Genomic DNA, 20,076 nt, shown 5'->3' with positions numbered 1-20,076 from the left:
CACTCCTTAAAACACCAATCAAATAAAGAAGCGGGATTCGAGCATACGACCTCCTGCGACACATTTTGGTGTTGAGATTAGCCTGCTACAAGGTGAGAGGGTCGTGATTTTGTAAAAGAAGCAAACAAAGGGCAGAGGACAGCTTATCCAATGTCCAACAGGACTGATTCAGAGTTTCATGCAATGAATAAACATTATTCTGGAATGAAATAAATTTTTATCATGCAATGAAGAGACATTATTCTGAAATTTTGAATCAATTTATTGGCAACTGTACTTATAACAACATAATACTTGGGCCTGGAATGAAGTTGATCAGAAAAGCGTGTGTTGGGTATAACATTCTTAATGGGCATATCATGACTCCATAGAACATTGGATGACATTTGGTATGCATATAGTTTATGGCATTTGCGGAAATGCCATTTCACGGTTATAAACTCAGTATTTGATTGTTACTATACAGGTTGGCCGTAGCTAACTGGTGACGTGCGCTGGTTTTCATTGTGACTTGCTCGCTTTCCTTAACTCATTAGTATTCATTTCATTGGGGTTTAACGTCGCATTTGAGAATATTTCAGTTGTAGCTGATGCATGGCGATCAGGGTTATGCGTGGCAGGAGGAAATCGGGCTGAGCCCATGCAAAGAAAACAACCGCCCTTATAGCTAAGCTGCTGACAAACACCCCTGACATAAAGCTGCCTACGAACCAGCGACAACTAGATTTGAGCCTTAGATCTGAGCTCATTGGTCCAGTGCCGTTTTTCTCGCAGGAGCGAGAAGAACGCGTGGGACAGATGAGACAATGATGATCGAATTCCGCAAAAATGTCCCTGGTCTGTCTATAGCATGTAACATGATGATGTTTTACCATCCGCATTTTAGGAGTTAAAATGTGTATATAACTAAATTTACCTACATATTTGGTGAGGAATTGCATTCACCAGTATATATGTAAAGGTACTCTCATACTGCATGAGAAGCTGTGTTTACAAGACTACATGTACAAGCGTCTATCAGATTTAAAAAAAAAACAAAAGAGTTGTTTGGCGGAAAAAGGAGATAATTATACCGCTATATAGTTTTATCCATATGTATATATATATATATATATATATATATATATATATATATATATATATATATATATATATATATAAATATATAAATATATATATATATATATATATATATATATATAGTCACAAACAGGCTAAAGGCCTATATAAGGAGCTTGACTTCGAGTATGCATGCAAATTCTACGCAAAAATGTATACATGTATAGTAGGACGCTTTGTTTTTTTTTGTTCTCTTCACCAGGCACGGACATGTTGACATTCCAAGTATATACCAGTATGTATCGGTCAGTAGAACACCTAATACACGCGCTTAAGCCACTGATCCGATTGTAAATTTACCAATAATGTAGGTCTACTTGCTCGTAGTTCGCTACATAAGAAAATTAAAATTGTAGCCGTCGTTAATTAGTCTGTATAGCATAAATACATCATATACATCGGACACTATACTCGGTCTGGCATCATCACAAGAAGGACATTTCAAATAACGCTAATCGCCGGCCACAGAGATGTTTGACAAGAACGAAGGCGAACAGTTTCATGACGGGAGAAAACCGAATTGCCAGAGTAAGCAACCTGCTTTTGGGAAGTACCTGCAAGGCCAGCTATGTCGACATGTGACGCATTGAGTTTCAACCGAAGAGCGAGTTCAAGGTACAAGCCATACTGGTGGAAGAACAGTGACTTCCAACAAACTTTGCAAGACCACCTATATGACACTAAAGTAGCTGTCAACCTTATTATCCCTAAAAAAAAAAACACAAAAACAAAACACAAACAAACAGCGCAATCGGAGGGGGGTCCTGAACACGCCCGGGCCTGGAATTGAACTCAACACTTGTATGTCCTTGCCACACGCGTATGCCAATTCAGGCAGTATTACAACTGGATGTTCGCTGTGCAAGCGCCAGTCCAGATATAAAAAAGGGACGTGAGTCATCAAGGGTTATATGCACCTCACTAAATCATTACGGTCATGCGCACCCAAAATTACAGGATGTATGACATCCTATTGTTATCAATCAATCAATCAATTCTTTGAATGAAACATATTTGCGGGACCGTTCCGTCACTGTTGGCGATATGAGTGTCCATAGGACGCACTTTTAAAGTCGCAGCTCTGGTTCATGGTATGTAAAACTTTTAATTTCTCTTTCAAGTTTTATTTCCGTTACACTATGTAGGGCGATTTAAGACTATCTAGAAATGCCGTATTGAACCGGTTCTAACCGAGAAGTAACGCAACTATTCGTATGCACCAAGCCCATTATTGGTTTCACGTGCCTCATTACATTATTTATTTATTTAAAATCACAGCGGTGTTTCGTTTCGGTTCAGCGAAGAACTGCGCCATTATTTCAACATAACTTATGTCATTATATATAATAATGCATATTACTTACTGCATCGGCTTTATCGGGCCCGGTAGAGATTATTACATAGGCTTGGAATCACTTTTGCACTGAAGCCTAACACAGATTATACCAGCCTAAACACCCGCAGGAGAATATCCAAGGAAGGTCAGTACTAAGCTGATAGTACAGACTTATGGTGCACAAAATCAGCCTTCATGGTTTGGCAGTCTTCATGGAGCTTCAAGCATGTTTAGGTGAACATAGCAGGTCACTAACAATTCCACCAAGAGAAAGTACCTTCAGTCTTTCTTGTCATAATGTTTCCCTTGATAGCATTCTGTGGAGACCAACGTATGTACTCCACAAACCAGTTCCTTATTGGTCATTATAACCTGTGGTCGTTGTGAGGTATCTTGTGTTTCACTCCGCACCAAGGAGTTTTGGATGAAAATCCAGAATTATTTAAAATTTATTTATCCACTGGATTTTTTTTTCTCAATCTGTAGTCCAGAAAAGTTCACTTAAATACGATACTAAGTTTAGCAATGGAGAAAACCCAGCCTGAGCTCCGGGGAAACCTTAAACATTTCTGAAGTACCAAACCAACCAACCTTCAGCGAAGTCAACACGAAATGACTTAAACAAGAACAACCCTGTTGATAAACGGACTTTAAAGCGTTACTAATAGCTAGAGTGAATTTGCTCCTCGGTCCTTTTCTCAAAACTTCAGACATCGTTTGGCTCAAGCAAAAGTGTTCTCTAATGTACACTTGTAACGACTTAAGCAATTAATTGAACTTAAAAAGCTTTGTGAAACCGGGTCCAGTCCTGCAACTCCTCCTTGATAGTAGTTCTGACACTAGTGGCGATTTTCTCATTGCTATGCCTGGCAGAATTCCTGGTACAATACACCTTGTTTTAGAGACAACAAACCCAACTCCTTCAGGTAATATCAAATAAACTTCATTTCCATGATCAAACATGAGAAAGATATTCAAAATGATTCAACATGGATGGATAAAACAAATGAGAGCAAAATTCCAACTTTGTTGACCAATTTACCCTCACTTCATTTAGACAGACCCCTATCCTATATCTGGAGATGTAACTGCAACTGTAAAATATTCTGCCAAAGTTTTTTCTTTTTTTGGTACCCAGGACTAAATCCCTGAACTAATAATTTATCACGATGACAATCTTAAAAGGGTAGTCACAGATAAAGGGGAGATTTTACAGTCATTGAAATTTCATGATAAGATGGTCAGGCAAAGGTAAGGTTAACAAAATCTGTCCTTTAACAGCTTCATTTCACCTCCACAATTTAAAATGACCTTGTGACATGCATATTTGTACACCAACTTCAGAACTGTTACAACTAAAAAGAAGCCTTGTACATGAATTTCAAGAACCAGCCCTAGCATGAATTCGGGATAATTCTTTTTATTAAAAATTCTATATAACTTAAAGAAAAAATACCATCTGAGCAAGAGTTTACTGTCAATACAAAACTTGATTCGTTACACATTTCAACGTGTATAAAAATGAACAGTTAAGTTTTGCAATAAGGTTTCACTAAGAAAAAAAACAAACTTGCTATAGGCGTGTGTTTCCATTTGTCACCAGCCATTTATACAGTGGTCTTCAGGTGGTCTTACATGAATGATTTAAGGTATATTATAAATGAAAGGATGAAGCATTCCATTGACACTGGTTACACCTCCTCCCTCCCTCCCTCCCCTTTTCCCAAAGCCCACGCCATCCACGATGTCACTCAGGTCTAGGACTAATTAAATCATGCAACCACAATAATTTTTACACAGTGCCCTCAGCTTGCTGCCATGTCTCCTTGATGCCATTGTGTACTAAGTCCTCACTGGTCTGTTCCCCAGCTTCATGCTCTCTCTCATCCTTTGTCCTGCTAGTCCTAACTTCCTCCCCGTTTACTCCTGACAAGTTGGCCTCTGGGCCACTGGAAGTCCTCGTGTCCGGGGAGGAGGGGTCTAAGGGGTCTCTAGGGGGGTCAGCACTAGGGCTGACTGCCCCGAGGTGCGAGGTGTGATTAGAACTAGCAGTTAAATGGTCAGAGTGCTCTAATGAGGGTTGGGGCGAGGACAGATGAGCAGGTTCACACTGTGGGAGCTGCTCCTCTTTGCAGTCCATCTCCATGTCCTCTTCCTCTGTGTCTATACTACCACTTTTGTCCGTGACATGGTTGTCTGTGACTGCAGCCTCAGACAGGCTGCGAATTTCCTCAGCCTCGCGGTGTGGTTCTGACACAACCTCTGTGGGCCAGGTCTGCGAGCTGTGGTTTGAGTGCCTGTCCGGGGAACCACTGGCTGCCCTCAGCTCAGAGTCTGTGGGTTCCCGTCCCACTGCTGCCTCCACTTTGCTGTCAGTTTTCAGCAGTTCATTTTCTTCCTGGAGCTGAGACACGCGCTCCTTGGCTTCCTTCAGCTGTTTCTGTAGCACACATATCATGCTCTGCATTCCCTCCACATCCTCATCTATCTCCCCAAGAAACTCATCCAGTTCTGAAGACATTGCAACAGCAACAAGAGACATTAAATGGATACTTTGTTTCGCAATAAAATCTTGTAAAAACTATACACAGGCAGAGTACAATGAAAAATTTTTGTGTTTTCCTTCTGGTAATGGCAGAACATGAAATCTGAGCAAGTGAGATGCTCAAGGTACCCTACAAATATTCCCCCATTGGCTCATGAAAAAAAACAATGTGCTTACCAACAGAAAACTTTTTTCAGGTCAAAGTATTTCTAAGATTCTCCAAACCAAGATACAAAGATTTAGCCTCTTAAATATGCATCACATTAAGTCAGCAACAATCAGCAAAACTGCTGAAGATTAGGATACCTCTGTTGTATTGGTGTTGTCCATCAATCATGGGGTTATTTATAGGGTCCCACTGGTTATCTTTGTATACAAATTCAGCCCAGTTTCTCTTGTTCCATGCAGAGCCCACCATAGTACAACACATTGAAAACTCATGACAAATCTAACCTGCTTGACTTTTCTTCATCTCCTGTACAAGTGTTTTCTCCAGAGCAATCTCTCCCTCCAACTTAGCGATTCGCCCGGAGGACAACACCTTGCCCAGCTCTTCATTCTCCTGATGTAACATGCGACACTTGGCCATCAGACGCTTTCCTGTTTGACTGAAATTAGCAGAGGCAGGAAAAAACATTGCTTAAGGTCTGGTGCAAGATACACTTACTATTAACAGGACAAGCCTAAGACATCTATGAGTATCTGGCAAAGCAAAAGTCATGCTTTGAAATCCTATCGAAGTACCTTTGATTCATTTATTATTTCAATTACTGCTCTGTTCAAGAACTTTTCACTTACACAAGGGAGGTCCATTCTACGATTGGAATGCCTGGCTAAACCACTGGAAAGTAACTGACCAACTGTCCATGAGGCATGGAGATGTGCACACAATACTGGTGGAAGAAAGTGGCCTTCAACAAATGTTAGATTGCACCAAAACAACCACTCAAACAATGAGAGTTGGACATAGAAACATCGTCTAACTGTTAAAAGCAGCACTCAAGCATTTTTTCCTGATAGGACAGCCGTCAGGTTTATGGGTGGAGGAAACCAGAATGCCTCTCATAAACTAACAACCAACACCAGGCACTGGATAAAATTCACATCTATTGTAACAGAAACTATTTTGGTATGGCCAAACTTCAGCCACCATTTATATTTCTGCACAGTTGAAGTTTAATTATCTGCTTATTTTAAATTGCACTGATCCGAATATATCACTATCACATCAGTATTCAATACAAACAATGCAGGTCTACCTCAAAGTACATCGAAACAGTTACGTGTATAAGGAAAAATGTTCACTTAAACAGATGATTTATGTAAATGAAGGTTGCTAACAGTTGCACATTGGTATTTATAAAGTATTCCACTCAATCTATCATACGCATATATACATATATATGAATGAATGTTTGGGGATTAATGTCACATTGGTTATATTTCAGTAATATTGTTGTAACATACTACACAGAGCTGTCAAAGAGTATACACAAAGACCCATATGCAGAACAGTTAACAGTGTTGGTAAAACCAACCACAAGGGGAGTAACTGTGACACCAGAAAGAACAGACAGAGTTATCTCTCTTGAGCTGCTGTCTAGTCAAAGTTGTCCTTGGGCTTTGGTCTTGGCCAACGCTGCACATCTACATACTTCATCTTAAAACGAGTACATTGCGGTCATATAAAACACAAAATACCATACTGATAAATGCTGACAAGTAAGCTCACTAACATGTCAATGAAAACTTTTTCACTGCTTGTGAAAGCTATCAAACCAGTCAGGTATGTGTATGGAAGCAATCAGACATGCCTAACAATTATTTAATTTATTTGATCGGAGTTTTACACTGCCACACACCCAACAGTCTATTCAAAGCAACACACCAAACAGTCTATTCAAAGCAAAAACATTATCGCTATAAATACATCCAACATGCATGTGCTTACAAACATTCAGCAAGGTCTACAGTCAGTGGGATCTTTTGGAAACAAATATTTAAATCTAATGTAACGAGAAAGTCCTGGACATATTCCTTTCTGGTTGCTGGACGACAGCTGGGAAACCAGGCTTGTCAACACCCTTTAAAAGTTACCAGACCATAATGCAGTCAGTTTTATGGATGGAGGAAACCAGAGAGCTCATGGCAAACCAACCTCTGGGGGCAGTTATACATTTACGTGGCAGCCAAGTGATGAGACTGCAAGTGGTAACTTACACATCATCCGCCATTTGTTGTCACCAAGGCCCCCCAAACTGTGATATGCAATAAATTCCCTGTTCAAGTGCGGATTTGAGCCCTCACTTTGTGCGTCACAAGACAAACCTTACTTGGAGCTGAAGGCGAAGCAGCTTTCATGCCACTATGTACTTCTGAGAGTGTACTTTTACATACTTTCAGGTGAAATAAAATAATTAAAGGTATTAATGTGTGTAGTCTTAATATAGAATATCTCCTACTTTTTATATACATAGCCTATGCTCTTAAATTACTTGTATGTCAAGTGACAATTGAATACTATAAAAATGTACAAAGTCATTGGTTTATAGTGAATTCTATTTTGTCTCCAAGATTATTTCTCTTGTATAATGGATAAAAACAAAGTTTATTTGTATTGAAATATATAATTTGAAATGCTGAAATCTACTGAAGACGTGCTTAATGAAAATGTTTGGGATTGTTCATCATTATAAAACTACAAGTGACAGGAAATGTTCCAAACTCTGAAATTATCACCTTGCATATTATACACTTCAGCAGTTTTTACAGATTTATTTATTAGTTCATTTCTTTCCAAGAAATTCCAAGAATCACAGGTGTAGAAATATTTATTTACTTCTTTTAAAACTTCAAGATCCTCCCACCATAACGCCGGCCGTCATCGCACAAGCGAAATATTTTTGGGTATGGCGTAAGACATCAATTAAATAAAATAAAACTTAAAGACAATACCTAAATCAGCTCATGAGATGCAGACTACCTCTTAAACAATAACTTTTCGCCAGTTCTTGATTGCGCACCGTTTTTTCTTTCTTTTTTGCCAGCAAATTTGTCAGGTACCTGGTTACAGTTTGTGGCTTTTAACAGACTTTGTATACTTTCTCTGCAACCTTCATCTCTCTCAGAAACTTCTACTTACTTGAGTATGGCATAAAAACTCAATAGAAGAAATTAATCACATCAAGTCACGAGATATTTATGTTAAAACCATAACTACTGTAATGAAACACCAAGAAGCTGCTGAATATTATTCCATCATTGCCTAGTCAGTCATATCTTTAAATTAGTTTACTTCTGGCTATGGAATGAATTGGCAAATACTTGGATCAAACTGTGGAAACACTGGTTAAGGGGTTAATCCTGCATGTATATGGAGAACTTTGTTCTCCATATATATGCAGGATTGCAGTGTGTGGTGCCAATACGTATTGGTGTTTGCCTTGCTTTATCCCATCTGTGATAAGGACAGGTACAATAAAAGAATATATCTACCTACATATACATGCTTCATCTTAATACATTGATACCTGCTAATTGGCGTATTGGTGCTGCCCATGTACATTTACCACTATTCTCAGCATTTTTTAAATCTAGTGCTGAATAATGCACCTCTGTAATTAAGATGAAGACGCTGCCATCAAAGTTTAACCATGGAACGTTTGAAACATGGTTTAAGGCCACATCATACACCTTCAGAAACCTGGTTCAAGTTTCTGCCTTTTTCATGAGCATGCACATGTTATAAACAAAAAAAAAAGTTATATTCACTGGATTTGAAATAATTGTAGATGGCAAACCCAGTGTAAAATATCTGTTACCTTCCCCTTATTATATACATGTATTTGGGCAAGTTTATTAACGCGAGACCGAGTAAACTGAACATCAGATGCTGTGTTTAAACACTTGTTTCTCATCCATATATCATGCACTTTGTCATGTGTCAGAAAAGTGCATGAAAAAACAAGGACAGTGACTGAGCAGATTTGTGCTCACAGAACCACCCCGGATGTACACTTGTACAGGCACATGTATGTGGATGCAGGTTTGAAGGTGCAACACGCTAGACACTAGCACAACGTACGAGCACAAGATGTATACACACGCACTTTTAAGACCAGTCCTGCTGTTTCTGCAGGTTTAAAACACATTTCTATGAATCACTAGAGGGACAGAGACAACGGGAGGAAGAATAGGAAGGCAGAAAAGGTGGGAAATCTGATTAAGGCATCTGTCATATTAAGGGTGAGGAAATTAAGACATCTACATGTATACAATCAGGATTTCTTCCAAAACTTGCATTCATCATGCATAAAATCCCTGATTGCAAATGTCAAAAGGGAAACCAGTGTCAATACTTTGGTGTGACGTGTTTAACACATTATGATATCAGCTCTGAAAGACCTTTTCAAAATGGTCAGTAAAACACTTAAAAATTCTGCACCAACTTAATATATTCATGGACCTGAAAATAAAAAGACTTTCCATGTTAAAAAGTCTGATAAAAAAAAAAAACGAAAGAGAGAACAAAAAAAAAAAGATGCCACAAACGTAATATGTACTTGTAGCTCCTGGCTTTTACCTTGATAAATGCAGCACCATATGTTGCTGAAAATGAAGTCTTCTACCCATACATAGTGGAAAGTTAATGTCAAGAGTTCAAAGCAGCACACGGTCAGTATCTCAAACACAAAATAAATTGGGCAATGTTATTTCAAGTCTCAGTTCCTCCCAACAGTGTGTGTCTATTGTGTTGACAGGTCTATATGTTATCCCAATTAAAGAAAAGATAAAAGGCCATGGGTAGACTTGGGTATACCAAGCCATGTCTGAGATGTACTGACAAACAACCACAAAAAACAGTGACCAAGCGATCGAGTGGAGAGCAGTTGCAATGGGTGGGAGGTGATTGTCTCTCTACATCGCCTTGTGTCGCGTTCATTTAATGACATACAATACCAAGTTTGTTGGTTAAACATGGCCTGCAGTGGCTGGTGTACAACAGCACTGCTCGACGCCCTTCCCCGTGAGGTCTGGGGTGGTAAGGTGGAGTGCGCAGCCAGCTGCTGAGGCTTACACTCTGCCCGCGTCTCCGGCTGTTCCGGGCCTCGACTGCTGTGTCGCGTCACCTGGTCTAACCCGGTGGAGATAAGCTTAGAAATGTTACCCATGATTGAGATATACACCTGTCGGGTGTGAACTTCCAGGCACTGAGTTCATTTTGAGTTTGTTCCAGTTTCTCCTTGCTTTCTTCCATCTCTTTCTTCATGCGGAGAAAGACGAGGTTTACAGCGGGATCTAACAGCATGGACCTCAGCTGGGCTGTACTTGGGGACTGAGACTGCTTCATCTCCTGGATCTGGTTCTGTAATCACAAACAGCAGCAGCATATTATTTATTCATCTGAATAGTATTTTACATCATAGTTAAGAATGTTTCACGAATTTGACGGCGGCCAGCATTATGGTGAGCCTGCGGGGAAACCCACAGAATGTATGCATCTCCCACATCTAATGTCCCACCACCCCTTCACCTGAAGTTACTTTTCATTCCTGGTGAAAGCAAAAAGATTAAACGCATACAGTTGACCTACTTGCAACAAAATTGATTATGATTGGTCAAATGCATGTCCTTCAATGACAATTCCAAAAGTTGCTGGCAGACCTCCACACTTACAACCCCAGAGATAGAGCATGATATTTATCATCATTTCTCTCTTTGCATTTCAATACTGAAAGCAAATTTTTGCTTTAATATGTGTTCAACAACATGTATGTCTCATGTGATGTAGAAAATGAAAGTCAATCACCTTAAACAGTAGGCCATGATCCACTCCATTCTTCCCCAAAATAATTACAAATTACAATTATCATTAATTAGAATACTCTGTCCCAAAATGCAAAACAAATATTCTAAGGAACATAATTCCTCCCACTACACAACCCACTAAACACAGACAACTCTTTCTCCTCACACTATTTGGCCATACAGGATCATATTAATAGAATATCATAAAAAAAACTCATACACTGAAAGATCTACACTTAAATATTGTACTCCAATATTTATGACCAGTTATGTAGAGCTGTGGAGGAAACCACCCTACTTAGCCATGATGAGACTTTTGAGATCAAAGCCCAGCTGAAGTACCTGAAATGACATACATTTCGTCCATGACTAACTTGCCAATTTTTCCTGAATCTAAGAGTTCTACTGATTTTAGAAAGGTGTTTTGAGGTTTGCTTGTAACAGGAGATGACATTCTACTGGAAAATTGCAAGTTTCAGCACCAAAAGTAATATTATGTGATATTTGCATATAGAAATGCACATTCATGGGTGGAATTTTAGGTCATTTAGGGTAGTTATGGTATGATTTGAACACACAAGATCCGTGTTGAAGGGGCTGACCAATGCAGCGAGGCAGTACTTAAACCTTCCAGGCCAGTTCTACTTTCTCAATCAAATTACACACACACCACTAAACTTTTCATTTCAAACTGAACATGAATTTAATCAACAGAATGCCTTTCAAATCATGTATATTAAAGTGATTGCAAGAAGTACAGTAGCTCTGCTTTTTTTTTATGTTAAGCATACTGTTAACACCCTCTATGCCCTCAAATATGTTCCTTCACCACAATATGGCTGGAATATTGCCAATATGGCGTTCAATAGAAATCATTCATTCATCCAAATATGCTTCCCTGTGTGTTCAGACATCAACTGTCCTATACAATAACCTGGGCACAGCTGGTGCTGTGTAACAGACACCCAAGATAGCAGCCTTTGCCACTCACCATATATTCCTGAAGCTCCTGTTCTTTGGATGTAAGTCTCATCACCAGGGTGTTTTCACGGCGGGCTGCTTCTATATGCTGCTGTTTGAGCTTCTCTTCAGACTCCTTACTATCATCTTCTGAAGTAGACAACACACAGATATAATCTCACACACACATATATAACTTTATCCAGGCAAAAAATAATGCTGGTCAGTAGAAATAACCACCTCCTGCTGGTAGTTATTAGTTAACCATATATACACATACATGGAAAGTTTTCTAGTACAAAAAAACAACAACAGAAAAAAACCCCAAAAAAAACAAAGTACAGCAGATACATATTGAGAAGACACTTCCAAGCATTAAAAAGGATATTCCATTGTGTTATCACTGTACCACACTCTTTTAACTCAGTTTTAAATTTTACAAGCAGAACAACCACTGATTTATGTCACATAAAAAGCAAACTTTTCAACTTTTGCCAAAAAGATTTTCGATGAAAAAAAAACAAAGGTCTAGGTTTAATTGGTCTTGGTGGGAGACAATTTTCTTCAGCACTTTCATGTATACCCAGCCCCACTGAAGAGACATTATGTGCTGTTGACCGCTTTCTGCTGCCAAGGTTCAAAGAAGATTTTTTATTTCATGAATTTTTGTCTGAGGATGAGACTATGAACAGACGTCTTGTGTGTCCTAGTGACTGAAAGATAAGCATCTTGATCACATGCCAGGAAAGAGAATCTCTTTCATCAAAATCAGCTGAAATTTCTACTACTAGCAGACACCCAGTAAATAAAATGATTAGTTTGGTCCAAAGACTGGATACAAATCAGCTGAAAATTCTACCCCCCTCATAGCATATTTACCAACGATGAAAGACAATTTCCTCATTTATCAGAGAGATACATGATTCACCCATCAAAGTATAATGACACCAGGCTGAAGGCTGCCAACCTCTGATCGCTTGATTTCTGCAGGGATAATAAGTTCCTTGGTACAATCTATCTTGAGTTGAATGAGCTGTCTCAAAAGACTGTTTTTGCTCACTAGACTTTTCACAAACTTCTTACAACTGACTTGAACAAAAGTGACAGTAACATACCTCGTGAAGAAAGCGATTTTGATTTCTCTTCCAGGAAGTTCACATACATTTCCTGTTCTTTCCATCTGAAAACAATAAAAACAAAAATAATGCACCCTAAGTCTTTAAAAACATAAAATCATGAAGAATCATAGCTCGTTTTAGGACAGCTGTCGACCTACTTCAATAGAATCTTGTAGATTATCTACGTTCAAAGGGAAAGAAAACACAAAAGGAAGATTGTATCAGTGGAAAAACCATTAATTACTATCTTCTTCTGAAAACACCTTTACTTATTGTTTAGATTTCGTCTTTTCTACTGAGGATAAGGTCAATTTTACATGTTCATGCCCTTTGAGTGCATGATTCACAATGTGGTAAGGTAATGCTAGAAATCTTATCAAAGCAACCACATCATATCTTGACTTCTCTTTAATGCCATACTCAGGAATTGTGGGCGGAGGAAACTGAAGTGCTTAGAGGAAACAAGCACTCTATACAGGCATCAGACAAACTCTCTACTAGCTACATGTGTTTTTCTTAATTTTTTTCTGCCACAGAATGTACAGGTTGAGCACACAGAAGGTTGTTCTCTACTGTACATGCAGATCCTGAACTGGCTAGACATACCTTATTAGCAGTTCATCTCTTGGCAGACTTTCTATCTCCTCTTTCTTGAGGCACACCTGAAATACACATCAAGCAAAACCTGTGTGACGAGAAGTGATCCTAAATTTTGAATTAACAAAGGGTTAGTCAGAAATGTGAAAGAGAATGTGCACCAGCCATTCGGTTTCAGCAAGGTGTCTAAATCCTCATTTCAAATTGGATGTTTCATTCCTGAAATTAATAATCAAGAAAAATGACAAATAACACTGATGGTTACTTCAGAGAGGCAAGGCAAGGGATATATAGAAATTTTCTGAGACAAGAGTTAACAACTCTTTGGGCCAAAATATCAGTGCACAAATGTACAATGTGGCTTAGATTGTAAAAAATGTTTCAGCACAATATACAAAAAAAAGAAAAGAAAAATGAAAAATTCACATCTACTGATACAAGTGTCAGAGTACTTACCCTCTTAGGTGACGTTGGTCCATCTGCCATTGTGTCTAGCATTAATTGGAACCATATGCTTTTAAAGGATCAGTCTGAAAAATTGAGTGAAAAAATAAATTTTAATGAGAATAATGTTAAGAATAATGTTAATGAGGTTGTCACCTCAATGAAGACTCGCTAGTGGTAATAACTCAACTACCACCTTACGCATATTTGCACATCTTGTAAATATGATCCTAAACCAGACACAAAATTGTCTTTTGTTTATCAAAATGATGTAACTGTGCATGCACAACACTGAAAATACCAAGTTCTCAATGCAAAGAGCTTTGCTGGTACATTTTATAAAACACACCAGTCACATGAATTTTTATAATGGGGCCCCAAGACAGAGATTTTTGTCAGTGAGGCTGGTATTTATTTATTTGATTTTGTTTTTCACACAAATTAATCTTATCCAAGATTATTTTAATTACATGGTGTCTGCCAGCATTATGGTGCGAGGAACCTGGGTAGAGCCCAGGGGAACCTCACAACCATCCGCAGGTTGCTGGAAGACCTTCCCAGCATAGGAGAAAGCTGGACTTAACAGCGGCTGCATTGGTGAGAGGATCATTGGTAGCATGCTATCCACCTGAGCCAAGGTGTACTCTGTTTATTTATTTGGTTTTCCGTACTCATGGAACATTTCCCTTATACAACTTTGGCCAGCATTATGGTGGGAAGAAAGTGGACAGAACTCAATGGAAACCCATGACTATCCACGGGTTGCTAGCAAGTCATCCCACATAAAACCAGAGAGAAAGCCAGCCTAGTATACTAAACCCTTGGCCACGAGGCTACTGTTAGGCATAAAGTATTCAATTCAACTGGAAAAATGACACAGAATGAGTTAAAAAGCTGAGTATGATTGCCATGAGTGAAATACTGCAAATTCCAGATTTGTTTTCTTTTGTCAATAGTGAGCACTAAATTGAGTTTTTACAAGCCAATATGTAATCTGAAGTTAGGTTTTTTTTTACAACCCAAGGCAAATCTTATGTTCTATTCAGTGATGTAAAAATGTTTTCAGCACATAAACTGAGTACATATACAGTTTTTTCTGTTGTTGAAATTGAACTTTATATTGAAATACCAAAAACTTCACTTAATGTCAATTTCTTTCTTAAAACTGACATGAATAAATTCCTGATGGCTGAATCCACTGTCACAATACATTTTAAAACCTCATAATGAGTCTATCTAGATTAACCCTATGATATGGAAAAACTAGGTTTGCGTTTCCACAAGACTTTTGATGTAAATTTCCCCCCAACGGAAACATGTTTTTACGGATTTTTCACTATTCACAAGAAAATTAATAGGGACACATTTCATTTGCAAAAAAATGATGTAAATACAATCTTCTTCATAGCATGTATTCTGTCACATGAAAGGCAATCATTAGCTCAAACTTACAGCTGTCCATGACCAGCAGTTGCAGAACAATATACCCGAAACACCACAACTGTTCAGATGAAAGTTGAATTAAAATTATCTCAGTTGACCTAGATAGCGGCCTTGGCATCACTTTTGGTGTGGAAATTTAGATTTTATTTGTACACGATTCACCTAAGTGTGTACAACTCATGAATCCATGCTGGATTTATATGGTCGAGCATGCACACAAAATGTGTCCGAGGCAACAAGAAGTATGTGATAAATAAGACAGCTCCCATTAACCCACAAAGAACACTCATATGTGTTTACTATACCACTGGCTATCTTTCAAGTTTTTGTCAAGTGCACAATGTGTGATATTTACACAGTCTTTGTTCACCCAGCCACAATCATAGAAATGTTAATCAATGGAATACTGGCAGAAAACCGAAGTAGCTTACAGGAATTCATTTTAGTGATGCTGGACATTCCACAGCAGTTTCAACATCATGTCACAGTGGGTAGACCAAGTATGTCAAAGATGAAACCGCAGCACGCAACATGTTCGCATCATGCAATAAGAGACTTTAGACGTGGGAGTCCTACATAACACTAGCACCAGTTTATGTGAGAGGAAAATCTGCAAGTATCCCACTGACGTAATCACAGGGTAAGCAAAACTTAAACATCCTAGTCTTTGCAATAACCCATACCCTTAAACTCTGAGGAAGGTAAATATCCTAAATTGCCAAAAACAGACCTGAACAATTAATTTAAATGAGCTACTGTATTTCTGTGAAACAACAATTACATACACTAAGATATCCTATGGTCAAAAATGTTTATTTTAAATCCGTGAATGTGTTACAAAGTAAGGGGAGCTAATTCAAAAATAGCTAGACAGCCTCTGCGGCTGTGAACGTCTCCTTCCAACGACAATCAAACGTGGGCTTGCTGGGAAGACGTAATTGTCATTATTACCACACAACATGATAACTCAATACAATGTAACGATATAGCCAAACGACCGCGTTTACGCCTAGCAGAAAACTGCCGTAACATTTTAAGCACCCCCGGAAACACAACTGGGAGGCAAGGCAAACAAAAAATGGCGGAGAGAAGATGTCACTGACAAGACAAGCCACAATTTTCATCAAATCATGTGTGTCTAATCAAGTAATTAGCTGCTTATCAACAAAGTCATTTGTAGAAATAAACTGTTTCAACATTTATTCAAACGGCACGCAACAAATTAAAGTGAATTTACAAGGATACCTACAGTTCTTTGCACCGCATCTAGGACGCCGCCATTTCACCATGCGCTGAATCACGTTGCATGCTGGGATTCGAGTGGGTAAATTTTACTTCCTTTAAATTCAAAATATTTTCCGAACGTGTATTTCGTGACATACAAAAAGCATTTCAACATTTAAAGAAAATCGGAACACGTGCAGTCAACCTTAAGTTATCCTACTCAGCTACGAGCAAAAAAAAAATGAAAAAGGAAGGATAATACTAAATTCCAAATCGGACTATGCGAAAACGGATTTTTAAAATATATAATGAGTTTGTTTTCGGAATCATCAAATTAATTCTGTTCAACAGATAAAAGCAAAGAAATGTATTTTATTTTTTATACACTGATTTGCACAAACTAGGAAAAGTGAACATGTTTTTACCCTCGTCTTTTTAAGTCCGTTTGCGTACATGGCTCTAGTTGACGATTTACTTGCTGGGCGCACTGTGTGCAGCGAAGAAGGGAAGAAAACAACATGCTGTCTGCTGTGGGTGCATCTGTGAGAAGGTCATTACTTGCAAACCTACTCTACGGCCTGACGCATTTATATGATCGTAAAGTGCACTGACATACAGTGTAAAAATAATAACTTAATGGCAGCTTACATCATCTGTGGTAATTTCGGGTCTTTAAAACGTGGGAATTTTCTTATGCGTTTGTACATCCCCTCATTTTCTACATCCCAAGCCCAATGCAGTGGGACATTGTTTACTCTGAAAGTTTTAGCTCCAATCCTTGTTTCTTTTATGCCTTAAATAGATGCCATGTACAGTTATTGTCATATTTGGGCAAAGGAATGGAACATTTTTACATTTTTGTTATACGAGATATTTAATGACCTGCAGTATCGGGTCACCAAATTTTACTGTATTTATATACATACTTTCTAGGGCAAGGAGTAATACCAGAATTATGAGATGGGAAGAAACAAGATCATGGCGACATCTCTTTGTGCATTTTGACGCTTTCAGTCCATTGTAACATAGGTAGTATATGTAATATTGAAAATTATCACCAGATGATTACTTTAAGTCATTTGATGACCAGAAAAAAGTCCACCAAAGTAAATATTTTAGGAAATATCTCATCGATTATGGACAACATTAATTTATTGTGCCTACCCATGATAGAATGTGCTGAGGGGGCCTATTTGCCCATGCATATGTGTGGAGTAAACTTCTACAATTTACCAACATACTAACTGACTATAAAGTATAGCTACATGGCTATTCATGTCTGTAAATTTTATTGTTTTATATGCAGGGGCCTGTCCAGCCCAGCTGTCCTTGGTTGTCTCTCCTCACGTTGCAAACACACTCTGCCAGAGCTGCCTTATGAGTACAATTCCATGGAGCCGATTATCTCTGGAGAGATAATGAAGCTGCACCACAGCAAACACCACGCCACCTATGTCAACAATCTTAACGCAGCAGAGGAGCAGCTTAACCAGGCCCTGGCAAATGGTGTGAGCCTTTATAATGAACTGCAGCTGATGGAGTTTAATGATATGCAATTATATGTATATGTACCGTATCAGAAAAAATCCCCAATTATAATAGGAAATACTTTTACCATTATTAAGAACCTTTAAAATTTAAACATTTTTGAAAATTAATCTGCAAGTGTTCAACGATCAGCTCCTTAACACTATCGTATATTTGTGGAACTTGCATTTCACCTTATGGCAGAAATTATTTTTAGCTAAGAAAAAATTATTAACTCAGACACAAGAGTCAAGAATTCCTATGTTTTATAATATTTTACTTAAAACTGGTAAGGGGAAAAGGCATATTTGTGGAATGTTCATGTGCAGGTTAACGTCCAGAGCTGTTTTCAAGGTAATTTCACCTTTCTCTTTGATCACTGTTTCCCCCACAGGTGATGTGTCTCGTGTGATTTCCCTTCAGCCCGCCCTCAACTTCAATGGGGGTGGTCATTTAAACCACACCATATTCTGGGACATCCTGTCTCCAAATGGAGGTGGCACCCCCAAGGGGGATCTCTTGGAGGTTATAAACAGAGACTTTGGGTCATTTGATAAACTGAAAAACGAGCTGACTGCGAGGGCTGTAAGTGTGCAAGGCTCAGGCTGGGGCTGGGTGGGTTACAACAAGGGTACGGGTAGACTTCGAATGGCCCAAACTTCCAACCAGGACCCTCTAGAGGCTACAACAGGTGAGTCGATTGTGGGCTTCATGTTGGAAGCTTTTTACTGTGCCAGGTGATGAGAGGTGAGTTCCCGTCGCCTGGTTTCCTTCAGTCATACATGTCCTAAAAGTGGTTCAAACCCAAGAACAGGAATTTTGAGTCTCCCGCAGTCACTGTCTGTGAGGCTTTAGCAGCAATAAGTGATCAACAACTCTTAATGATGCCATTCATATAGTCTGAGGTTTCTCTAAGATTATTTGACTTACACCACATTCCTCCACATATAACACTGATTGTTGCCATTTTAGTGAACAATTCTTTTGTATCGCATTAATCAGCAATCAAATAAATACATTTTGTGCAAGTGGAATTTTCAATAAGTGGACACAATTATGTAATATTAAAGTGTTATTTTTAAGAGGCAAATGAAGACTAAAAATTGTTGCTTTCAACACTGAAAGCCTGACAGTTTTCCTGTAAGCTACAATTCTACCTTCCAAACAAACCTCAAAGCAGCTTTCTGACGTCAGTGGAACTCTCAGAATGCCACAAAATAACTACTTTAGTTGTAGGCAAAATTCTATGTCTAATACATGTACACAGGCATGAGATTTGTCCTCTTTTTGGAGGATTTCCTCTTTATTTATACAATAGATACATCAGAAAAATGTTTAGAATTCAATTCCAAAATGATAAAAATGACAAAATTATGAGTGTGATGTATAGTTTCCTCTTTTTCATCCCAGTGTCTGTCTCATCCCTGGTACAGTATATGAATATTCATCAATCTGTACTATATTTTGTAGGATTAATCCCGGTGCTTGGTATTGATGTGTGGGAACATGCATATTATCTTCAGTATAAAAACATGAGGGCTGATTACGTGAAAGCCATCTGGAACATCATCAATTGGGAAAGCGTTGCCAAGAGGTACCAGGCCGCCATTATGGCGTGCTAATACACAGTTATCACTTCAGTGATAAATTGAACAGAAGTACTGGCTGATAACTACATAATCAAGAGTGGCAAATTTCGTCAAAACCCAATATTTTACTGAAAATTGTATCGGTTTCACAGTTTTTTCTTTCACGTGAAAGTGCTGCCAAAGTTTTGTGGAATAGTATTACAGCTAACATTTTTTGCAGTGCTGAAATTTCTGGGCATTTTCAAACTGAGGGAATTTGTACTTGAACCTCTGAGAGTGATTAATAAACGAACTGCACCGATGATAACCTTTTGCCATTTTGTGATTGTTGTTATAATACAGGATTTTGCCACCTAACAAGTACAG

At 38.5% G+C, this 20,076-nt stretch overlaps 2 protein-coding genes across 3 annotated transcripts; one reads left to right on the top strand and one right to left on the bottom strand.

Annotated features, from left to right (window-relative positions):
- Positions 1 to 4,189: 4,189 nt before the first annotated feature.
- LOC135470150 (pre-mRNA-splicing regulator WTAP-like) lies at positions 4,190 to 16,720 on the bottom strand. 2 transcript variants are annotated; one of them, XM_064748938.1, is made up of 8 exons: positions 16,620 to 16,720; positions 13,940 to 14,013; positions 13,493 to 13,548; positions 12,884 to 12,948; positions 11,800 to 11,915; positions 10,187 to 10,365; positions 5,454 to 5,608; positions 4,190 to 4,966 (listed from the first exon to the last, which is right to left on the bottom strand). In XM_064748938.1, the coding sequence occupies exons 2-8, from the start codon at positions 13,979 to 13,981 to the stop codon at positions 4,248 to 4,250; spliced, it is 1,332 nt and encodes a 443-aa protein (XP_064605008.1). In that variant the 5' UTR covers positions 13,982 to 14,013; positions 16,620 to 16,720; the 3' UTR covers positions 4,190 to 4,247. The 2 variants fall into 2 exon arrangements, with proteins under 2 accessions (XP_064605008.1, XP_064604999.1); XM_064748929.1 differs by having other exon boundaries at positions 11,800 to 11,918; positions 16,620 to 16,715.
- Positions 16,721 to 17,085: 365 nt separating this feature from the next.
- On the top strand, positions 17,086 to 20,022 carry LOC135470282 (superoxide dismutase [Mn], mitochondrial-like). The gene is made up of 4 exons (XM_064749129.1): positions 17,086 to 17,144; positions 17,901 to 18,100; positions 18,516 to 18,812; positions 19,592 to 20,022. The coding sequence occupies exons 1-4, from the start codon at positions 17,113 to 17,115 to the stop codon at positions 19,741 to 19,743; spliced, it is 681 nt and encodes a 226-aa protein (XP_064605199.1). The 5' UTR covers positions 17,086 to 17,112; the 3' UTR covers positions 19,744 to 20,022.
- The last annotated feature ends 54 nt before the right edge of the window (positions 20,023 to 20,076 follow it).

Source organism: Liolophura sinensis, chromosome 1 (genome assembly GCF_032854445.1).
Source record: "Liolophura sinensis isolate JHLJ2023 chromosome 1, CUHK_Ljap_v2, whole genome shotgun sequence".
NCBI lineage: Eukaryota > Metazoa > Mollusca > Polyplacophora > Chitonida > Chitonidae > Liolophura > Liolophura sinensis.
This window is presented reverse-complemented; position numbering and strand designations above follow the sequence as displayed.

Coding starts and splice junctions, on each gene's coding strand:
- LOC135470150 (XM_064748929.1), bottom strand. CDS start 13,981: ATGCTAGACACAATGGCAGATGGACCAACGTCACCTAAGAGG. Junction 10,366..11,799: donor AGGAGCTTCAGGAATATATG/GTGAGTGGCAAA, acceptor TTGTGATTACAG/AACCAGATCCAGGAGATGAA. Junction 5,609..10,186: donor TGGAAGTTCACACCCGACAG/GTGTATATCTCA, acceptor TGCTAATTTCAG/TCAAACAGGAAAGCGTCTGA.
- LOC135470282 (XM_064749129.1), top strand. CDS start 17,113: ATGCTGTCTGCTGTGGGTGCATCTGTGAGAAG. Junction 18,101..18,515: donor TAACCAGGCCCTGGCAAATG/GTGTGAGCCTTT, acceptor TTTCCCCCACAG/GTGATGTGTCTCGTGTGATT. Junction 18,813..19,591: donor CCCTCTAGAGGCTACAACAG/GTGAGTCGATTG, acceptor TATATTTTGTAG/GATTAATCCCGGTGCTTGGT.